This window comes from Rhineura floridana, chromosome 1 (assembly GCF_030035675.1).
Source record: "Rhineura floridana isolate rRhiFlo1 chromosome 1, rRhiFlo1.hap2, whole genome shotgun sequence".
Taxonomy (NCBI): Eukaryota; Metazoa; Chordata; class Lepidosauria; order Squamata; family Rhineuridae; genus Rhineura; species Rhineura floridana.
The window spans coordinates 288790023-288813721 of NC_084480.1; the positions used below are offsets into that span (position 1 = coordinate 288790023).

At 43.3% G+C, this 23699-nt stretch overlaps 1 protein-coding gene across 1 annotated transcript; it reads left to right on the forward strand.

Annotated features, from left to right (window-relative positions):
• Positions 1-622: 622 nt before the first annotated feature.
• Positions 623-21195, forward strand: ODF1 (outer dense fiber of sperm tails 1). Its single transcript, XM_061607374.1, has 2 exons — positions 623-918; positions 20429-21195. The coding sequence occupies exons 1-2, from the start codon at positions 623-625 to the stop codon at positions 20742-20744; spliced, it is 612 nt and encodes a 203-aa protein (XP_061463358.1). The 3' UTR covers positions 20745-21195.
• The last annotated feature ends 2504 nt before the right edge of the window (positions 21196-23699 follow it).

The following is a 23699-nucleotide window of genomic DNA, read 5'->3' on the forward strand; positions in this document are numbered from 1 at the left end:
TTAGGTTTAATTACTGGCCTTAAATAATAATGCTATGACATTATTTGTCATTTGATTTGGCTTCTCAGGACAATATGGGCCCAATCTGCTTTCAGTCTTATATCTATGTTTTGTGGTTTTGTGTTTAGAAGGTATCTTTGTGGACAACTGTAAAACTTTGAAGTATTTCACCCAAACCAATATTTAGTTCCCATCACAGCACGTTTAAAACACCCATGTTATACTCAATTTCCTACTAAGAGGACACAGTACAAAATACACACTGAGAAATGTGAGGTCTGTAATGTGGACTGCTAATGGCTTTTAACAGATATCACAAACTCAGAGCTTTTGGACTTCTTTGTACATTAAAGAATGTTCTCGATGATTCGTCAGTGTAGTATTTTGCATTTAGCAGCTCTCTGAGATATAACCAGTTTACAGTTCCCATGGCAATTGCTAGATTATGACATATTTGCAGAGTAATGATGTCATAAACACCATGCTAGAATATAGCTAAACACCAGTAGCTTGCTCCTTAATGCAAACTTCTGGCCAGGGCTTGCAAGACCAATTTTTTTTCCTGACGAGTGCCCTTTATCAAAGGCTGTACTCGTACACTAATATGGTTTAATGCCTCCTCATGGCAACTCTCTGTCACGCTCTGGAAGCTGTGAGGCGAGACTTAAGACGAACTGACAGAGAAATAAAGAGACGCTTAAGGCTTACGGATATGCATTGCTGCCCTAGATGCTGCGATCTCCACACACATTGCCTCTGTGACATAAGTTGCCATCCCCACTGTTGCTGTCTTCTCCACCCGTACCCACACTGCCTGTGTGACATACTATGCTGTCGACCCTGTCCACCACCCTGCCTCACATCTTTGGAGCGGAAAGCTATCAGAGCTAAAATAGAAGCTGAGCAAGAACTGGCCAGGTAAATGTGTTTTTCCAGTTTGAAGCTTCCATAATTAATATTCTTAAGGTGTTACAAGAAGGGAGATGGAAACAAAGGGAAATGCATTTGTTCTTTTGTACAAACAGATGTATAGTTTTTATTATGCGCCCAAAGACCGCTAAGCAAAAAATGTTCTTCATTCCTATAAGAAGCCCTACAGAAGCGGAGAGGAACCATTTGCAGCCTCCAGGTCCATTTTAAACTGGTTGTTGTGCCACTCCAGAAATGGTATATGGGGGCCCTTCTCTATGTACTTTTCTTAGGAGTAGTACATGATGCATGTGCTAAAGAGACTTCCTTCCCTGTGGTGGCACCACAAGTGTGGAATGCTCTTCAAAAGGAGGTATACCTGGAACTGACACTTTTTTTTACAGCAAGAGGTTAAAATATTTTTATTTGCCCCAGGCATTTTAGATTATATATTTTTAAATCCTCACAAGTTATAATGTTTCTATACTGTTAAATTCTTTGTGAATTGTCTTGGAATCCATTTTTGGATGAAAGTGTTTTATACATTTTAAATATATAACGTTGCTTTTTTTTAGTAAATTATGAAGTGCTGGTACTCATATCTTCTTGAAGATGCTGTGGGTGCCAGCACAAAATGGCTGACACGAGCAGGAAAAAAAGAAGTGGTGATTACTGTCACAAAAAAAGGCAATAATGCTTTTTTGGTACGCAATGAGGTGCCAGTACCCCAGAGTTTGGAAAAGTTACTTTTTTGAACTACAACTCCCGTCAGCCAAATCCAGTGCCCATGCTGGCTGGGGCTGATGGGAGTTGTAGTTCAAAAAAGTAACTTTTCCAAGCTCTGCAGTACCCGTATATATATATTCTTCCCTACCTGTACATCTGAGCACCACCAGAAATGTTGGGCTGGGGCCAGACCAAGAAAGAGGTGGGCTGGTGGGTGGGGATTATTTCCAAGGAGTCACGTGGAAATGGAGGATGAGTTTGATTTGGCCTGCAAGCACTGTGCTGTTCAGCTCAATCTATAGCAAGAATGGGTAATCTGTCGCCTTTCAAATGTTATTAGACTCCAACTCCCATCAGCCCCAGTCAACCTGGCCACAAGAATGATGGAAGTTGTAGTCCAACAACATGTGGAGGGTCCCATATACTCCATCCTTGATCTGCAACCTGTTCTGGTGTAATAAATTGCAGCGACAATGTAGGGGGTGTCTTGGACCTGGCTCACTGTACTTCAAACTTCCCACCTTCAGGGAACTACTTATGTACCAAGGAATCCCTGCACATCAGCCACCAACTTCCTGGTCATTACAGAGGATTCTGGGTTACGGCATTAGTTTGTGTGGGTGGTCTGTTTTCACCTCACGCAGTTTCACACACTGAGGAATACACTACATGTGATATGAAATACATTGTTTGGTGTTGCATGTATCTTTTAAAGTTGTAAGTAGAAGCCATGGGGGAGGGGCTGATCAGAATGAGGACTGGGGGGCACAAGGAGGGGGTTTAACCCTTTCTTCCTAAGCTGTCTACAAAAATCTCCCCTAAAACTAATACTTGGTTCAAAAAGGTATCTCTCATTGGTGCCAGTTGGAGTTTTCCCTCTATGAAAAATGCAGCTTTAGGTGGGGGATATATTTCATCTGCACTATGGTACAGGAGGAAAATGTTAACCTCCTCATGCTGCAGTTGCCATCCTGATTGGGGATGTCAACAGACCCCTGACAATACAGAAAAGCTCCACTCAACGGCTGCTTGAGGATGCAATGGAGACAGAGAAGTGGGCCTTCTTCGCTGCCCGCACCACCACAGAGTAGGCACAGTTATGATGTTTTACTCGTGCCCAATCAGCCTCACAGCACTGTGATGTTCCTATATTAATGTATATATGGTAAGTGTTGGTTGTTTAGAAGATACATGGTAAGTGGAGTGAAAGAGGAGGGGGAGTGAATGGGCAGTAGAATGCTAGATGATTGGCTGAGTGTTTAAAATGGCTGAACGTATAAAAGGAAGAGTGAGAGTGGAATCTGGGGGGAGAAGAGAAAGAGTGGGTTGTTTGGTGGGTTTGAGAGAGTTGTTTGCCAGGAGAGAGTGAAGAAGGAGGGGGGTGGAGTTTGGATTAGTATTGAGTAAAACCATATGCTTATGTGCCTTAAGAAGAAATCTTGTTAATCTTGTTAGCTTTGTTATCTTTAATAAATACTTAATTTGGTTTACCAAAGGCCTGATCCTTGGCTGGGGTTTCACAGACCAGAAGGGAGGGTAAGGTAATGACCAAGGCTGAAGGGGAACTGTAACAAATGGTGGCAGCAGTGAAGAGAATAACAATACCAGTATTCAGAGTCTCTGGGAATACTAGTATTAGGACATGACTGGTGGTTGCCTAGCAGGGGGATCTGTTGAGATCTGTGCTAGAGCGGGGAGAGAAACAATAAAAAAGGACAGTCCGGACTGGTGGAGTCCCTGGTGGTGCCTAGTGACAGGCAGTAGCCACGTGCAGGTAGGAACCTGACAGGGAGAGCTAGGGAAGGACGCCTCACATGTGGTGGCAGTAGCGGTGGGATACGAACAACAGATAATCCAGATACGAACCAAAGAGAGTCCCAAACACAGGTGTTGGCTGTAGCAGTGATACGAATACTAGAGAATCCCTAACAGTGGTGTGGCAAACAGAAATAACAAAACAAGATTATTTGTGAGAGTGACTGGCAAAGAGTGTGTGGCAAAGAGTGAGTGAACTCAAACACCATGGCTGAATACATAAAAATGAAAAGAGAGGAGCTGGTGGAGAAGTGCATAACATTCAATTTACCTCACGAGGGTAAAGGGGTAGATGAATTGAGGGTAGCACTTATAGGATTTGCAACTGCCCAGCAAAAACAACTTGTCAGAGAAGAGACCCCAGAAGGATATTTAAGCAATCCCGCTTATATAGAGTACTTGAGAGAGAAGTTAAGATGGGAGGCTGAGGAAAAAGACAAGCAGAGGGAGTTGGAAGCTGAGAGATTGAGGAGGGAGGCTGATGAGAAAGAAAAGCAGCGGGTCTTTGAGGCTGAGGAAAAAGATAAACAGCGAGAGTTGGAAGCTGAGAAGTTGAAGATGGAAACAGAGAGAATGAGAATGGGGTTTGAGGAGAGGGAGAAGCAATGAGCAGTGGATGCCGAATTACAAGTAGAGAAGTTAAAATTTGAAAGAGAGAAGTTTCATTCTGATGAAACAAGAAAGGACAGAGATGGAGCAAAAATAAAAATTACTCCAAAGGACTTTGCTGTCTATGAGCCTGGACAAGATCCTCAAATTTACCTCAGCACCTTTGAAAAAGCAGCTCAGTTGTGGGGGCTACCTGAAGATAAATACATGCAGTATTTATCAAACCTGATTAAATGGGAATTGGCTGAGGTATACCAATATTTCCCCTCAGACAGGCCCGTCACCTATGCTGAATTCAAAGAAGCAGTGTTTAAAAGATTCAGACTGGGGCCTGATTATTTTAGAAAGCTTTTCAGAAACTGTCAGATCCGAGCAGGGAGGTCTTCTGTGGAACTGGGAGCAAAATTGATGGATATATTTGGAAAGTGGATGAGTAGTGCCAAAGCTCAGTCAGTGGAAGAGGTGAAAAGCCTCATGATACTGGATCAATTATACCATCAGTTACCATCAGAAATAAGGCTCCTGGTCAAAGACCGTTCCCCTACATCTGTGCAGGAGGCCACGGAGATGGCGGATCACTTCGCCTCCAACAGAACTGGCTGGGTGGGGAAAACAACAAGAGATTTTAAACCCAGACCATATAACGCTGGCAGAAGGGATGTGGTACCACAGAGAGTGAGTCCTCCAGTAAAATCTGAAGGGCACAGGACACCCCAGAGTGGATCTGTGTACCCTAAAAGTGAGGAGAAATTATGCTACAAATGTGGTAGACTGGGGCACCTACGTTTTCAATGTGAGGTTGCCAACCCCATTAGTAATCCTGCTCAGACAAGGGCAGTGAAAACGGAGCCCAAGGTTTTAGAAACAGCGAAAAAGGTTCAGTTTTGCCAGATAAACTGGACAGAAGTAACAGACTTTGATTCAAGTCTGAGAGAGGAAGTGAGTGTACAAGGGGCAAATTATTGGGCATTGCTTGATACTGGTGCCGCTCAGACATTACTGAGGCCAGATTTAATAAAATCTGAGGTAATATTACCTCAGGAAACTGTGACTATCCAAGGAGTGAGGGGTCAACCAGAAAGTTTGCCTGTGGCCCTGGTGGAAATGACTTGGAGAGGCCGAGAGGGCCGATATAAAGTAGGCATTAATGCCCAGCAACAAGAACCAGTAATACTGGGAAGAGATGTAATGGGAGCCCAAGGAAAGATATATGTAGTGACCAGACAGCAAATTGGCAGAGAAAAAGAAGCCATATTAAGGGGGGCTGAAACAAACAGGGTGGAATCTGTTAACCAGCCTCAGGTCACCATAGCAACCACTAGCAGGCCTGCTGAAGGAGACAAAATGTATCAAGTGGTCTCTGGGGAAGAAGCAGAGCAATTCAGGGAAGAGCTGCATCAAGATATAAGTCTGAAGCAGATAAAGGAACAAGCGCTGACCCAACAGATTCCTTTCACTGACAAACTGAGGAATCAAGTTGTGTGTGAGAATGGGATTTTATATAGACTGTGGATGCCTGCTGAGAGAAAGGATGAATGTGAACCAGTGAAGCAATTGATAGTACCTAGCAAATACAGAACCAGATTGCTAGAGGTAGCCCACGATGTCCCATGTGCAGGACATCTGGGAATAAAAAAGACCAAGAGGAGATTGGCTGCACATTATTATTGGCCAAATATCTCCAAGGATGTAAAACAACATTGTCTATCTTGTGGAATATGCCAAAAGGTGGGAAAGAGTGGAGTAAAGACCAAGGCACCCTTAAAGCCCCTTCCTATAATTGGACAACCCTTTTATAGAGTGGGAATAGATTTGGTGGGCCCTTTTTCCAAACCCACAAGGCATGGCAAGAAATATCTCGTGGTGGTGGTGGATTTTGCCACCAGGTACCCAGACACAGAAGCACTGAGATCTGTAGAAGCCCCTGTAGTGGCAGAGGCTTTATTAAAAATCTTTATGAGGCTGGGTTTCCCTCATGAAGTGCTGACAGATCAAGGCAGTGTATTCATGGGAGAAGTGATGCAATGTATGTGGAAATGTTGTGGTCTAAAACATCTAAAGACCACTACTTACCATCCCGCCACTAATGGGCTAACTGAGAGATTCAATGGAGTTTTGAAGGGCATGATCAGAAGCTATGTTCAAGATCACCCACAAGACTGGGATGAACGTTTGGGATGCTTCTTATTTGCATACAGAGAAGTCCCTCAGGAGTCAACAGGCTTCTCACCCTTTGAACTCATGTTCACTAGAAAAGTGAGGGGACCTTTGGAACTGCTAAAAAATTCATGGGAAGGAACTCTGGGAGAGTACAAAACTTCTGTAGTAGATTTTGTATTGGAATTCCACAATAAATTAACATCAATGATGGAAGTAGTGAAAGAGAATTTGAGTCATGCACAGGAGAAGCAAAGTTACTGGTATGACAGAACAGCCAGAGAACGTGTGTATGATGTGGGAGATATGGTTATGGCGTTCATACCCAGGAAACATGACAAATTACAGGCTAACTGGGAAGGACCATATACCATCAGAGAAAGGCTTGACACAGTGACGTATGTAATCACCACAGACCAATTAAACAAAAGCAAAGTGGTTCATGTAAATATGTTGAAGCCTTACCATACCAGGGATGCACAGGTGTTGCAAGTTACCTTATTCCCTGAGGGAAGTGGGCCTGAACTTCCAGATTTGGTACAGGAAAGCAAAGACAAAGGAGGGGTAGATCAAGTGGAATGGTCAGAGGAGGTGAAGGAGGAAGTAAAAGAGGAGATTCTGAGAGTTTTGAAAACCTATAGGAATCTCTTTAGCAACAAACCTGGCCGAACCAGTATAGTTATACAGTCCATTGATACTGGAGATCATGCCCCAATCAGATCTGTTCCGTACCGTGTGAATGGGAAAGTTTTGAATGAGATCAAAAAGGAGGTGGAAGAGATGCTGGAATTAGGAGTGATCAGGGAATCCATCAGTCCCTGGGCCTCAAGTATTGTCCTGGTTCCGAAAAAAGATGGAACGACCAGGTTTTGCATTGATTATCGGCTAATCAATAAAATTACTGTCCCAGATGCGTATCCTATGCCTAGGGTAGACGCTATGTTAGAGTTATTGGGGGCAGCAACCATTATCTCTACACTAGATCTCTGTAAAGGATTTTGGCAAATGGAACTAGACAAGCAATCCAGAGCCAAAACTGCCTTCAGTACACCAGATGGGTTATATGAGTTTGTGACCTTACCCATGGGACTAAGGAACTCACCAAGTTCATTTCAGAGGCTAATCAATACTGTGTTGCGAGGCATGCCAGATTTTGCAGTGGCCTATATCGATGACGTGGCCATTTTTAGCAAGTCGGTGCCTGAGCATGTCCAACACCTGACAACAGTATTGGAGGCCTTAAGAAAAGCAGGCCTCACAATAAAAGCTAAGAAATGCCAGTTTGGACTAAAGGAAGTAATCTATTTAGGACATAAGGTGGGGAGTGGGAAAATCACCCCCTTATGGAGCAAGGTGGAGGCAATACAAGCGTGGCCGATCCCCTTAACCAAAAAACAAGTAAGGGCATTTCTGGGTGTGGCTGGATTTTATAGGAAATTTGTGAGAAATTTTGGGGAAATAGCAACCCCCTTGCATGAATTAACAAAGAAGAAGTGTTCTGAGCGTGTGGTATGGACGGATGAATGTCAGAAGGCTTTTGATCTACTGAAGCAAGCCTTGTGCCAAGGACCCATATTAACAGCACCAGACTATGAGAAACCATTCATCGTGGCTACAGATGCGTCGGACCTGGCGCTGGGAGTCGTCTTGCTACAGGAGAGAGAAGGCACCAGACATCCAGTGGCGTACCTGAGTCGCAAGCTGACGCCGAGGGAGAAAAACTATTCGTCGGTCCAGAAGTAGTGCCTAGAGGTCGTGTGGGGACTGAACAAGTTGCGCCCATACGTGTGGGGACGAAGATTCACAGTGACTACGGATCATCGGGCCTTGTTATGGTTGCAGACTATGAAAAACCATAACACTATGCTGCAGAGGTGGTCCTGGGCCCTACAGGACTATCAAGTGGACTTCCAGTTCATCAAAGGCAAGGACAATGTACTGGCCAATGCACTTTCCAGGCAAGTGGCTGGGACTGCAGTGACGTGACCAGACAGAGGAACAAAGAAAGGCATTTTCCCCATAGAGACTTTTATTTGTTAACGCGATGTATAAATCCTGGAACAGGAATAATACTCTGCTGTTGTTTAAGGGGGGGGGGAAATGTGATGTTCCTATATTAATGTATATATGGTAAGTGTTGTTGTTTTAGAAGATACATGGTAAGTGGAGTGAAAGAGGAGGGGGAGTGAATGGGCAGTAGAATGTGAGATGATTGGCTGAGTGTTTAAAATGGCTGAAGGTATAAAAGGAAGAGTGAGAGTGGAATCGGGGGGGGAGAAGAGAACTGAGTGGGTTGGTTGGTGGGGTTTAGAGAGTTGTTTGCCAGGAGGGAGTTGGAGTTCGGATTAGTATTGAGTAAAACCATATGCTTATGTGCCTTAAGAAGAAATCTTGTTAATCTTGTTAGCTTTGTTATCTGTAATAAATACTTAATTTGGTTTACCAAAGGCCTGATCCTTGGCTGGGGTTTCACAGACCAGAAGGGAGGGTAAGGTAATGACCAAGGCTGAAGGGGAACTGTAACGAATGGTGGCAGCAGTGAAGAGAATAACAATACCAGTATTCAGAGTCTCTGGGGATACTAGTATTGGGACGTTACTGGTGGTTGCCTAGCAGGGGGATCTGTTGAGATCTGTGCTAGAGCGGGGAGAGAAACCATAAGAGAGAGCGGTCCGGACTGGTGGAGTCCCTGGTGGTGCCTAGTGACAGGCAGTAACCACGAGCAGGTAGGAACCTGACAGGGAGAGCCAGGGAAGGACGCATCACACGTGGTACCACACAGTAGGCACAGTTATGATGTTTTACTCGTGCCCAATCAGCCTCACAGCACATCTATCACCACTTGCACTCTAGCTGTCATCCAACCTGTTTCATTGCCCTTTGCTCACTGGTCTACCAAGGTGCAAACCAGGCTCCACAATGCCGGAGAGGGCGCTCAGGGGCAACTGTGTCAACAGCCCAACGCACCTTGCTGTTCCACAGTGTGACAAGGGCTTCAACAGGGTCACCTGCTCTATCTACTGGGAACTTCCCCAGGGCATTCAGGAATCCAGTGGATTCCATTAATCTGTCCACCACCCCTGCAGGGAAGGATCAGAGCTACAAGTCTAAACTTCACCAGGAAGTGGTCTGACCATGACAATGGGGTGACATACACCCCCCATCTCCAGACCACCCCTTCCTCCATGTGGAGCAAAACCCAAGTTGAGGATGTGCCCTGCCCTATGCATCGGGCCGATGACAACTTGAGACAGCCCCATGGTCGTCATGGAGGCCATGAAGTTCCAAGCCGGAACACTAGAGGCAGCCTCAGCATGGACATTGAAATCTCCCAGGACTCTTGTTCTGGGCTCCTCCAATACCACAGCCAAGATGGCCTCTGCCAGCTCATTCAGAGAAGCTGCCGGGCAGCAGGGTGGACAGTACACCAACAGCAATCCTAGTTTCCTGTTTCCTTGGCCCGACACCAGGTGCAGGCCCTCACAGCCAGCTCCAAGACAGAGTGGTTTCCTAGTGACAGAGATGGAAGTTCTGTAGACCACAGCAACTCCTCTCCCTGGCCCTGCAGCCTGTGCTGGTGTTGCACTGAATATCCAGATGGGCAAAGCTGAGTCAGATCAACTCCTCCCAGCTCACCCACCCAGGTCTCGGTAATGCACACCAAATCGGCACCTTCATCCACAATCAAATCATGTATGAGTATGGTCTTATTGTGTACCAATCTGGCATTAAACAACACACACAGGCCAGTGGGCACAGCAGATGAGCAATGAGGAACCCATCCATGTGGGAGGGAGGAACAAGGCGTAGATAGCATTGCCCTCATCTTCTATGATAATTCATCACCATTACCACCCATGGCTATACTTCCCTCTACCCATGATCACTGAAATTGGGGTGGTATCACCCATGTCCCTCCTTACTAAGACTCCTCCTAAACACCTGATATGGACCCAACAAGAGCCCACCAACAAAACCTATCTGAGCCAGTTATCCCAGTAGGCCTCTGCAAGAATTGGGAACAGTCAGACCCACTCAATATTTTTCACACAGGGCACATTTACTCCCCTTCTGTCTCACACCCAGGGAGGGCCAGCCTTCTGTCAGTTACAGACTCTCACTCTGAAGGCATCTGGTGACTTTCTCCAATCATTCAGTTCACTGCACAGGCTGTCACCCTGTGCAAGAACTACACATGAGCCATACGCCCTCCCCACTACCAATCTCCCCCAGATTGGTTAGGAAAAAAAGAAATAGGGTAGTGCCCTCACCCTCAGAACTCCCTAAGGGACAACCCCCTGTGGTATCGCTCCTTTGGTGGCAACCCTGCCAGCAGCAGACCTGCCGTCCAAGGGCAGCCAAGCTTATATGCCTCCTGTCCCAGCCAAGAGCTGATGCAAGAGGCTGTGCAATTAACTGCAGCCTCTCTCTGGAGCCAGGGTCAGGCAGAGGGGCCCAGTCCTTGCAGCACTTACCAGGGATGTCAGCTGTTTCAACAGACAGCAAGCCAGAGGAGCAAGCAGCAAGCACCCAGATGCTCAGAGACTCACCCCAAGGCAAGTCTTCTTTAGTCCCCCTAGTGCTGCAGCTGTTGTCCCCTAGTACTGCAGCTGCAAATAGCATCAGCTTGGGGAAGGGGGTTGATAACCATTTGGATTAAAGCAAGGATGGAAGAGAATTGAACCTTTTCCTCCTCAGCCCCATAGTCAGGGAGGGACAAATGGGAATACCACCCCCCCCAGAGGTGTGCTTCGCCGCTGCCCCCTCCTTAGGATTTTTTTGGGGAAATTGTCTTCTTTTTAATTTGTGACATGACAAACAATAACAGCCTCCATTTAAAGAAATACAGCTTGTTTTAAAAACAGGAACTATTTAAGAACAGGACCCTCTAAAAACATTCAATGAATAAGACAGGATGAGTGTACAACAAAAGCCTCATTGGGGGAAAAACCCCAAAAGGCTCACTCAAGTCTTTCCCTGACTGAGAGTGGATTTTTCATGATCCCCATCGCTGTATAATTACTTAAGTGATCCTGAAAAAAAAAGCTTACCTATTAACATGACCTTTGAAGAGTTAAATATTAGAACTTTGTATTATGGGCTAGAGTTAGGCCCCACCCCTTGAAGGGCTTGAAGAGGGTGCTGTATTGTTATTGTTTAATTGTACTATTTTAAACTGAGGTGATTTATTAAGTGTGTGTTTGAATGGTTTTAATACTGCAGATAGCTTAATTCTATTTAATTTGGACTATTGTATGTTCTTAATTACATGTATTTTTATCTGGAAGCCGCCTTGAGTTCCAGTTTGGAAAATAGGGCGGGGTAAAAATAAAGACAATAAATAATAATAAATAAAATAAAATTTGGACTTTCCTTTGCTCTGCTTTTCAGTTTCAGTTGTGTCCTAGTTCCAGCCAACAATAAAGAAGCATATTTGCTTGCCTGAAGTAAAAGTCTGTTTATTATGCAGTTTTTATAATGAGTAGAACATGGTGTTTATTGGGTGGTTATTGCTAAAGGTGAAATAAAGAGTTAACTTAAAGTGATCTGAAAAAATGTCTACCCCAATTACCCTTTACTCTTTTAAAGCAATAACTATACTCAAAATCATAGTGGCTCTTTTTCCTTTTTCTTGAATATTTGATGGCAAAGGATATAAACAGCCCTGGAGAAATAAAAATATTGCTGTGTACACTACAGTTAGAGAGCTGGTTGGCCAGCCACCTAGGGTGTAACACAGGCTTAATTTCTGATTTTCCCAATATGTGCCACTTAGCATGAGGCCTTTTCATTGTTTCTGTACACAAAAATGAACCCAGCAACCAGTAAAAAAAAAAATCCAATTGCTTTCCACAATTAGTTTCCAGCTTGTATATAACAGCCTGTTAAAAAGCTTTCCTGGCTTGTCCAACAGGGAGGAAAATCTAAAGGTCAGGAACAAGACTAGAAGGAGGGACCCTCAAGAAGGAGTTAACAAACACACCCTAATTTATTTTCTCTCTGCCCTTTCCTAAATGTGTTGTATGGACAAGTTCGCTTTTCCGATGGAATCTAAAACCGTGATACCTAATGCAACATCAAAGCCAAGCTCAAGAGCTTACTGTGATTACCAAAATAGTTCAGTTCATGAAGAATCAGAACATAGTGACAGACCACAGATAAAAGAGGAGCAAAGTCAAGCTTTTGAGTCTGTCATTCCTAGGGAATCTCTTTGAAAACAGCAAGACAATTCAACAGATTAAACTTCATTAATGTAAATTACATACACTGTGGATGGAGGAGGAGTGACAGGGAAGGTTGGCCCATCCCTCACATCCTCTCCACCAGAGAGTGGGGGGGACGACATTGGCTGGTGCTATGTGCCTCTCTCCCCCCCCACTGCCCTACCTAGAAATGTGGCTGCCCCACCTAACAAGGAAGTCTGGCAACAGGGCAGCCTTCCCTGCTACAGTGCTGTGGAAAATCCCTTATTTGAAGGTGGTATTTGTGCTGTGACAAAAAAAAAAACCTGTTTGACACCAATGGAAGTAGAAATTGAAGGATCTGTTCATTTTGGTTCTCTCACTTCTTCACTTTTCCAACTGTAAATTCAGTTTTCCACATCTCTGCAGCAATTTGCGATTTTTAAAAAAATCTTCAGGAAAATACTTCATTTTAATGCAAATTTATCCTAAGAAACACATTTTTGTATGCAGTTTTGAGTAATGTACACATTTTTCAAGCGATTTCTCTTAATTTAATTAGGAAATTCATTTTTATGTTGTTTTTACTAATATATCCATTTTTATGCACACTTCCCCAAAATAAATGCATTTTTGTAAACATTGATGGTTGGAGAACTGCATTGCAAAATTCTGATAAGTGCAATTTTGAAGGACAACTGTTTTTCCATTCTCATGCTGTTTCAGAAAGTGCAAATTTGATAGATTTGGCTTTAAAATGCAAACTGAATTGAATCCTCTCCCATCCCTAAATCCTTTGAGTGAACTGTGAGGCAGATCGGTTGGACTGAGAGAGGCTTTTTCGTTGGATGGAACCTTTGATCAAAGCTTGTGTGTGAGTGTGTTTCCTTCCTAATCAAGATTCAGGGTTCAATCCAGCTCCGTGCCTCACCTGGGGGAAGGGGGCACAGCAAGTTCTCATTTAGATCTTGCCCAACACTATCATCTCTCAGCTTTTCCATTTTTCTTTTAATTAAGATTATATGCTTTTCCAAACTCCAAGGACAGAACCTGAGCCTGGGGAACCGCTTTAACATTCTCTGGCTACTAATATTTTCCAGGGAATCTTCTGTCAGCTGGAGAGAACTGAAGGCAGGACATGCTACCTTCTAACTCTAACCGGAAGTAGGCACTACTTGCAAATGTAATTATATTTGCAAGAACTTTCAAATATAATCATATAATTGTGAGTCATATAAACACAACATAGGAAGTCAGAGCTTTATAGCTAGATAAGATAACTGAATCTCCTAATTCATGAAATTTACTGGATGGCCTTGGACCAGACACTGTCTTTCAACCCTATCTCACAAGATTGTTGTGAGGATAAAATAGGAAATCCCATGTACGCTGCCATGAGATCCCTGGAGAAAGGGTGTGATATAAGTAAGAGGCATCTGACAATGGGCTAAATACATGCTATTGAGACTTTTATCTTTAAACATGTTTGTGTCTGAGCAAATCTGAAAATAGCATTTGGATTTCTATTGTAAATGGAATAAAAGAGCTACATTTATTTATTTATTCTCTCTCTCTCTCTTATGTGTCCTTATATACTGCCTTTCATCACCAGGTCACTTCAAAATGGTTTCTGTAATAACAAAAGCATGGACCTTGTTCTGTTAGCGCAAGGACTTCTAGCTATGCACTGGAACTTCCCCTTCATCTCCTTTCCCTGCACACCCCCTGCCAACCTGCTAAATTTGTTCTGAGGATTCCCCCAACCCTTCAGAGCAGATTGGGGAGGGCATGGGGGGCACACAGATAAAGGAGGGAGGGGACGTTTTGTTGCACAACCAGAAGTCCTTGAGCTAATGGAACTGTCAAGAATAGATAAGTTTGGTCAAGCTAAAATGGCTCAACCAGAGGGAATTCTGGGGGATTTGTTGAAAGACCTCCGGGATACTCTGTGCTGGGGAAAACCCAAGTGTTTTAGTGCCAGACAGCTACAAATTGCTAATGTCAAGAAGATGTCACTGAGTCCTATCTGTTATCTCTTATCTGCTTCCTGAGATCAAAGTCAAGAGTTTGGGTATTGCAGATAATAATAATAATAATAATAAAATTTAATTTTTGTGTCGCCTATCTGGCCGAAGCCACTCTAGGCGACGTACAAACTAAAATTCAGTAAAATACAATACAATGTAGATAAAATACAATGAAGCCATTAATCACAGCAGCATGAGATCAGTTAGGGCAATCAATAGATAATAAGTATCCCAAAAAAGTTAGCCCTCCCCGGAAATCCTAAAGGCCTGTCCAAAGAGCCAAGTTTTTAAGGCCCGGCGGAATGTATCCAGGGAAGGGGCATGGCGAAGATCGAATGGGAGGGAGTTCCAGAGAGTGGGGGCCACCACTGAAAATGCCCTCTCTCTAGTCCCTACCAACCTAGCTGTTTTCGTTGGTGGGACTGAGAGAAGGCCCTGTGTGGCTGATCTAGTTGGGCGGCTTAATTTGTGGTACTGGAGGCGCTCCTTCAGGTAAACTGGGCCGAGACCGTATAGGGATTTAAAGGTTAATACCAACACCTTGAATTGGGCCCAGAAAACAACTGGAAGCCAATGTAGGTGAAATAATACTAGCGTGATGTGATCACGGCGGCGGCCGTTTGTAAGCAACCAAGCCGCCGCATTCTGCACCAGTTGTAGTTTCCGGACCGTTTTCAAGGGTAACCCCACGTAGAGCGCATTGGTGTGCCCTGTCTAGGCCTCCTTATATTCAAAGAAGGTGATCATGGATGCCTAGGATGGCAAATTGGCCTCCTCCCTGTTGCCAGCTAAACCCCATAAATTGAAGGGTGATCCTTCAGTTATTTGTTCCCTAATCCATTGCCCTATTCACCTGAAGACGCCTGTAAGCCATTGGGAACCAGGCGTTCAGCTTGAAGTGAGTATTAAGCTAGGCTAAGTAAGCTTTTCTTATTTTCTTTTTTGTCTGAATCTCTCACAGTGTTATGTAAATGTATCTCTTGCTCAGCCCTGTTGAGGGTAACTAGCTTTAAAAGAAATATATGCTGCTCTCTTTTTATATGTACCTTTCTTTTCTTTTAAATAACCTACCTTTTCTTATTGGTGTGTATTGCTTGGGGCTTTGGCTCTAAATTCAGTCCTTGACCACACGCTACTGACTACTGCTGATTAATTTAGCAATGTTCCAGAGCAAGGAGTTTAACAATAGATCTGCTCTAGGATTTCAGATAGTGCTCTGAGTATCCGCTTACTCAGAGTGAAGGACTATTTAAAGGGGTGGTGGCAATCTACCTTCTAGTGTTGGGAAAGTGAGTGTTTGCCCAGGAAGCAGTGGCCCAGGGAACTGGGACTGTTCCCTTGGGGTTGCTGAAGTCAAAGAACCCCAGGGGGCAATATTCGACAGGAACTACTTCATTTGATACCTCCCCATATTAAAAATCACTCAACACAGTTAAAACATCCAACAGTAAAACATCAGTAATAAAACCACAAAAGATCAGTACTCTAGTACAATAAGCTACGCCCATTGATGGGACTACAAGCAGGAACTCCCCTGCTGACCTCAGGGTTTGGGCTGGGTGGTATGGGGAAATGTGCTCCATCAGATCAAATACCTGGGTCACTCAAGAGCAGGGATTTACGAATCTGCCAGTTTTAGTTTCTCTCCGCTTCTCATTTTTCCAATCTTCAGTTTAATGATTTTGCTGAATATAATGCATTTTGCATGCTATTTTCACAAATATGTGCATTTTATGCATACTATATTACTTGACTGAAGAACTGCATTGCAAAATTTTGAAGGATGACTGTGTTTCAGTTTGTGCATTGTTTTGGAAAGTGCAAATTTTGTGGGCTTGCTTTTAAATTTATTTATTTATTGGATTTCTTAGTCGCCCATCTGGCTGGCTAACCAGTCACTCTGGGTGATGTACAAAATAAGCAAAATAGCATAAAATGACACATCAATACAATAACATTAAAATCTAAAAGCAATGATGTTAAAATCTAGCCCATCCCGAGGCCTGCCTGAAGAGCCAGGGCTTCACGGCCCGGCGGAAACTCATTGTAGAGGGGGCCTGGCGGAGATAATTTGGAAGGGAGTTCCGTAGGGTGGGGGCCACAATTGAAAAAGCCCTCTCTCTAGTCCTCACCAGTCTAGCTGTTTTGACTGGTGGGATAGAAAGAAGGTCTTCTGAGGCCGATCTTGTTAGGCGGCATAGCTGATGATGCTGGAGGCGCTGCTTCAGATAGGCTGAGCCAAAACCATGTAGGGATTTAAAGGTCAAAACCAACACCTTGAATTGGGCCCACCAAGCAACTGGTAGCCAGTGCAACTCTTTGAGCACTGGAGTTACGTGATCTCGCCGGCAGCTGCCTTTAATCAGGCGCGCCGCCGCATTCTGTACCAGTTGCAGCTTCCAGACCATTTTCAAGGGTAGCCCTACATAGAGCGCATTACAGTAGTCAAGGTGAGAGGAGACCAGGGCATGTACCACCGATGGGAGCAGATGATTGGGAAGGTAGGGGCGTAGCCTCCGTATCAGATGGAGTTGATACAGTGCTGCCTGCCTCACAGCTGAAACCTGAGCTTCCATGGGAGTCAAGAATGATCCCGAGGCTGTGGACCTGGTCTTTTAGGGGCAGTTGTACCCCATTGAGCACCAGGTCCAAGTCCCCTAACCTTCCCTTGTCTCCCATGAACAGTACCTTGGTTTTGTCAGGGTTCAGTTTCAGTTTATTCCTTCCCATCCAGGCACTCACCGACTCCAGGCACTTGGACAGGGTTTCTACAGCCAACCTCGGTGAAGATTTAAATGAGAGATAGAGCTGCGTGTCATCCGCATATTGGTGACACTGCAGCCCAAATCTCCTGATGATAGCCCCCAGTGACTTTATATAGATGTTAAATAGCATCGGGGAGAGGATGGAGCCCTGCGGCACCCCACAGGTGAGAGGCCAAGGGTCCGAAACCTCATCCCCCAGTGCTACTCTTTGGTACCTATCAGAAAGGAAGGAACGGAACCACTGCAAAACAGTGCCCCCTATGCCTAACCCCTCGAATCGGTCCAAAAGGATACCGTGGTCAACGGTATCAAAGGGCGCTGAGAGATCCAGGAGGACGAGGAAGGTGCATTCACCCCTATCCAACGCTCTCCTCATATCATCCAACAAGGCGACCAAGGCTGTTTCAGTCCCATGTCCAGGCCTGAAGCCCGACTGAAATGGATCCAGATAATCCACTTCCTCCAAGTGTGCTTGCAACTGCTTTGCCACCACCCGCTTGACCGCCTTGCCCAAGAATGGTAAGTTTGAGATTGGGCGAAAGTTGTTCAGATTTTGGAGATCCAAGGAGGGCTTCTTTAAGATTGGTTTTATTACTGCCTTCTTGAGAGCTGATGGCATCACGCCCTCTTCCAAGGATGCATTTACCACCGCTTTGATCCCCTCGCCCAGTCTGTTCTTGCAGCTCATAATGAGCCACGATGGGCAAGGATCAAGTAAGCAGGTGGTTGGCCTTAAGGTTGAAAGGACCTTGTCCACTTCATCAGAAGGAAGAAGCTGGAACCGATCCCACATCACCGGAAAACCACTGGCCGACTCTGACCCACTCACTGTATCCACAGCGTGCGGAATCGTACTCTTTAGACAATCGATTTTATCCGCAAAGTGCTTTGCAAACTCATCACAGTAAACTGAAACAAATTTCTCCCCCATCCCTATTCAAGAGCATATATTCAAATTTTAAATTCAGAAATTTGTGTTCTTTGTTCTGTGTTCTATACATATTACTTTATCTTTTTTAACATTCTTTATTAATTTTACACCATTATTAAACATAATGAAACAATCAAAACATCATATATAAATCCTAGAACATTAACAAGCTTAAAAGCTCAAAAACAATTTAAAATAAACTCATATTGGTTGGTGTTATGGCGCATTTATGGAATTCAGCATTGAAAGCCAGGATATTTCCATTTACAATTTTCAGTGTACTGCTTTATCTTACTTGTGCTTTTTCTTTCCTTTTTCTGTTTGGGTATGGGATAAATCAGAAAAGAGAGGGGGGAAGACCCACTTAAAGAAACCATATCCATTTATATGTTGGCCGAGGAACTTGATCATGTTCTTCCTGATTTATGTATTGTACAAACATTACTTTATTGTCTTTTTTACTTTGACCACAAGAGACTCTTGAGTTTTTGTGTTAATTTGTCTAACGGTGCTTCATTCCAGACCAGCGTATACCAATATGCTATATTAACTCCAGATAGGTTCTTCCAAAAATGTGCCATTGTGAAATGTGCCTTGTGTAGTAAATGTGTAACCAATGCTTTATTTTGCAAATCTGAATAATCATCTATGAACAAATTTAAGATAGCCAATGATAGAGTAGCATTAATTTGTTGATTAAGCTTATATATATATAAACTTTCTATACCTTAAAAGTAACTTTTTGCCTAATTTATTCCTCTGTTTTCACCCTTATAACTATCCCTAGATTGTAAGCCCTTTGTTTTTTTTTTTATATAATTTTTATTCAAATTTTTCCAAAAACAAACAAAAGAAAGTCAAAAAAACATAACAATACAACAACAAAAAATGAAAATAAAATAGTTGACTTCCGATTTGTCACAGATCAGCTATAAGTATATAATATACATCAAACCTGTCCCTTAATATATACATACAGAATCCCTTTTCTCCATAGGCTGTCTTAATTAATCGTCAAATCCCAGTATCATCATTTTATTTTGATCTTTCAACAAAAAGTCCAAGAGAGGCTTCCATTCCTTAAGAAATGTATCCGTCGATTTTTCTCTAAGTAAACATGTCAATTTATCCATTTCTACTAAGTCCATTAATTTCAATAGCCATTCTTCCATTGTTGGTGTTGATTCCATTTTCCACTTTTGTGCATATAATAATCTTGCTGCCGTAATCATATATAATATTATTCTTCCATATTTCTTTTCTATTTGTTTATCCATAAAACCCAATAAAAAAAATTCTGGTTTTGACTGAATATTTATCTTTAGAATTTTTTGCATCTTCCTACCTATCTGTGCCCAAAATGATTTTGCCTTTTTACATAACCACCACATATGATAAAATGATCCTTCTTGTTGTTTACATTTCCAACAAACATTAGAAACATTACTATACATTTTTGACAACTTTTCTGGAGTCATGTACCAACGGTACATCATTTTATAAAAAATTTCTTTAAGATTATAGCATAGTGTAAATTTCAAACCTTTTTTCCACATATTTTCCCACTGATCCATTTGTATATTATAACCAAAAATTTTTGCCCACTTTACCATACACTCTTTTACTTGTTCTTCCTCCATATCCATTTTCAATAAGAGTTTATACATTTTCGCAATTATATTTTCATCATTTGTACACAGTCCTATTTCAAAATCAGATTTACTTATTTCAAACCCATACATTTTCTTGTCCATTTTATATCTTTCTAACAATTGTAAATAGGCAAACCATTGAAAACTATATCCTTCCTTTGTCAGTTGTTCTCTCTCTTTCATTGTATATTCTCCATGTACATTTTCTAATAGTTCTTGATAAGTTAACCATTTCTCTTTTCCAGCCATTTTCTTTGTAAGCCATTTGGAGCATAATGTCACAAAGTGTCATGTATATAGACGGCATTATACACAGACAGACAAAGAGAGAGCCACTTCAAATATTACACTATGCCTTCATGGAAAACACTTCCATGTAAGCATCGGCATCTACTGGCAAACGATTAGAATGTAACATTGCAGCAAACTTCACAGATTTGTCATTGTCCAGTTCTGGCAGTTACAAGGATATAGATGAGTTCAGCCCTGTAGGCGCTACTGTAATTGGTACAATTTGATGTATTGTGATCATTTAGGTTCCATTGGCACATAACCCAGCCCCACAATCAATTTAACATTGAATCATGCCACTTGATCATCAGATTTAGCCATATTATTATTATTATTATTATTATTATTATTATTATTACTGCAGGATTCGAAGAAGGATTACTAAGATGCTGGCAACATGTAGTCGCCCAAAGCTTTTAGCTTTAATGGACGTTAAGGGTTTTGACCCTGAAGACATTACAGTGAAAGTACAAGATGGGAAGGTTAAAGTTTCAGCTGAACATGAAGAAGAATTTAAGACTTGTAGAGGGAAGGAGTACAACTACTCAACCGTCACCAAGGAGATCTGTTTGCCACCAGGTGTGTCAGATCATGACGTAACTTACTCCATAGGACCCTGCAGTCTCGTGAGGATAGAATCGCCAGGCAAAGTGCCTCCCTGCCTCCTTAGTCTGCTTTAAAGACACTGGATGATCAGCTCTGGCAGCTGTTCAGCATCAGGATGCAACACCAGTGGATCCTCAGGGGAATTGTTGTGTGTGCTTGTTTTTAATCTCACCCTTTAACCATGTGTTGGCATCAGTGTTAAGCTTCTTCTAACAATGACAATGCTGCGCATCTGCTGGTTTGACTGAAAGTTTACTTCTTTTTAGTTGTGCTTTAAAGAGTCTGTGCTTAGCTGGCAATTGCAACAGGGGGGGAAATACTATTCCTATGTATTTTTAGCTACAGAGCTGAAAACGTAGGGGAGGGCTCTGGCTCAGTAGTTGAGCACATGCTTTAGGATCAGGTAGCAGGGGACGGGAAACACTGTGCCCAGATCCTGGAAAGCTGCTGCCAGCCGGAGCAGACAGTTCTGAGCTTGGTGGAAAAATAGACTGACCTCTTATGAAGCCGCTTCCTATGTCCTCCTTAAGCACTTAAACTTGTAGTAAGTACAGCCGAATAAAAACAGAATGAAACAGAACAAGCCCCTTGTAGAACAGCTTACAGTTTTAAAGGCAACCAGTACTTGAATGACTGGGGTACCACCACCCCCTACCTTTTATGATCGCCCTGTAGTTGTTTTAGGCAGTTCCAGGAAAGATTTGACCACACACATAGGTCCAGCTGGATCTCTCTGCAATGTCCCTCTGGTTTTTATTTTTAAATAATTGTACTTACACCCCATCTTTCTTCCCTCATAGAACTCCAGGTGGCATATACGGGATTCCCATTCAAGTTTCAGGCAGTCTCTCATCCAGATACTGAGCAGACCGAGACCAGCTTAGCTTCAGCAAGTTAGCTGTTTCATGTGCCTTCAGACCATACCCTGGGATTTGTGTGCCTGGCTGAGGTGGGCATTTAGGTCTCTGGTTCCGCATTGCTTTGTTTATTCAGGCTTTTCTCCAGATCCACACATGTGCTGTGCCCCCACGCAGGGTTTTTCTTTAGCTAACTGCCCTCCTGATCCTCCCTCGCCCCCATGCACTTCCTATGGTCAGATTCTCCTTCCTGTCAATCAGAGTTGCCCAAAGGGTCCCACTAAGCAGGAGGACTTACTCATGAGGAGACTTTGACTCCCAAGGAGTCTTTCCCTGAAGTCTAGCACTTCTCCTTATGGGGCAGGTCTCCATGAGCTGTTTAAGGCCCCATTCAGCCTCTCCCACTGCATGGACAGCTCCTTGGCCACCTGGTCCAAGAGTCCCACCTTTTCCTTGTTTTCAGATCAACTTGGGTCCTGGGCTCCAAATCCCCTGGCTGAAGCATGATAGCTGCATTCACTGTATATGGTAACAGAAGTAGAACAGAAGTAGATAGATGTTTGTGCAGTTCCCCATCCCTGAACCAAAATTACTCTCAGGAAGGCAGCAGCATCCTTTCTAAGCCCAAGCTGATAAGCAGGGGCTGGCTCACCTTGCTTGCTAATAGCTGCAGACTAGGGCCCCCTCCAAACTTTTGTTTTATCACAGATGTATTCTGCAACATGTTCTTGACACAATAATAGTGCATCAGTGGTGAATTTATTGTTTTATTTGTTGTTCAGCAATGCTTTCCCAATGCTACCACATTACTGCTGTCTGGAGGGGCTATAGTGCAACATAAGCAGTACAAAAAAATCCCTCCAGAACATTTGTGGTATGAACAGTTACAAGTATTAATGATTCATTCAGCAGGACGTGACAGGATGTGCATTGAATGGAAATGAATCAGTATGTCCACCCCAAAACCTTTACAGGTGCAAACAATATCGAAAGCAGGATCATGTATCACCTCCCTGATAGCATCATGAGCACAAATAATCATTAATGCACAATAAAAAGAATGTCTGGAGGGGCCCTAAGGTGAGGTAGATCCAAGTCTTCTCCTTCCCTCCTCGCTGAAGGTTTGTTTTCCCTAGTTAAAGGATGATAGGAAGGACTTGAATGGCAGGGTTGCCAATGCTAGTGTATAAATACTAGCAGGATGACATGGTCATTTTGCTTGGAAATTAGAAGTGTTATTGAAATATCTGTCCAAGGTATGTACACCAATGTTGCGTAACATACTATAAAAAGGCATATATAGCAAAGACTCCATGTTGCGAGCAAGAGTCTCCATAAGAGTCCTCAGTGCACAGATTAGGAAGCTCTCAATTGAAGTGCTTGTTGTTCTTGACAGGTGTTTTTCCTTGGCCAAAGCAGTGGACTGTATTACTGAATCCTTAAATAACAGCACACTTCTAAAGGAAAACATACTGTTCATTATTAGCTCAGTGTTAGAGAATCTGCCTTGCATGCAAAAGGTCTCAGGCCCAATCTCCGGCATCTCCTGATTGGGCTGGGAATGTCCTGTGCCTGAAACCCTGGAAAGCTACTGATAGTCAGCACAGTTAATACTGAGTTAGATGGACCATTGATCTGATTAGGTACTAAGGAAGCTTCATGTGCTCCTAATGTTTTAGAAAGTATCTATAGTCATTCTTGACATTTAAAGTGTACTTTGTCCAATTAGTATGAACTAGGGTTGCCAGGTCAGAAGCATCCCAAAACCTGAGATTTTAGGGGCGGGGCGGAGTGATGTCACGGGGTGGGCCCGAGTGATGTCACGGGGCGGGCCCGAATGATGTCATTAAGCATGATACATTAAGCATCAATCACAGTTGCTTGGAGCATACAATTAAAAAAAAAATCTGACTGGAAATTAAGCTAGACATCTTAGCTAAAAGATGGAGCTTGGGTGGGGAACATTTAATCAAGCCTACCTGCTTTTGGCAAGAAGGGTTTAAGTGCCTTCAGGCCAGGCCAGTCACCAGAAGATCACTGTAGGAAGAAAGGAGCCTAGTGTTGTGGAGATGTTAGATGGGAGCATTCGGGAGTAAACATGGATGCCCCTGAAGGCTGCAATTCTAAACACACGTACTAAGGGACTGAGGCCCCATAGAACTCAACAGGACT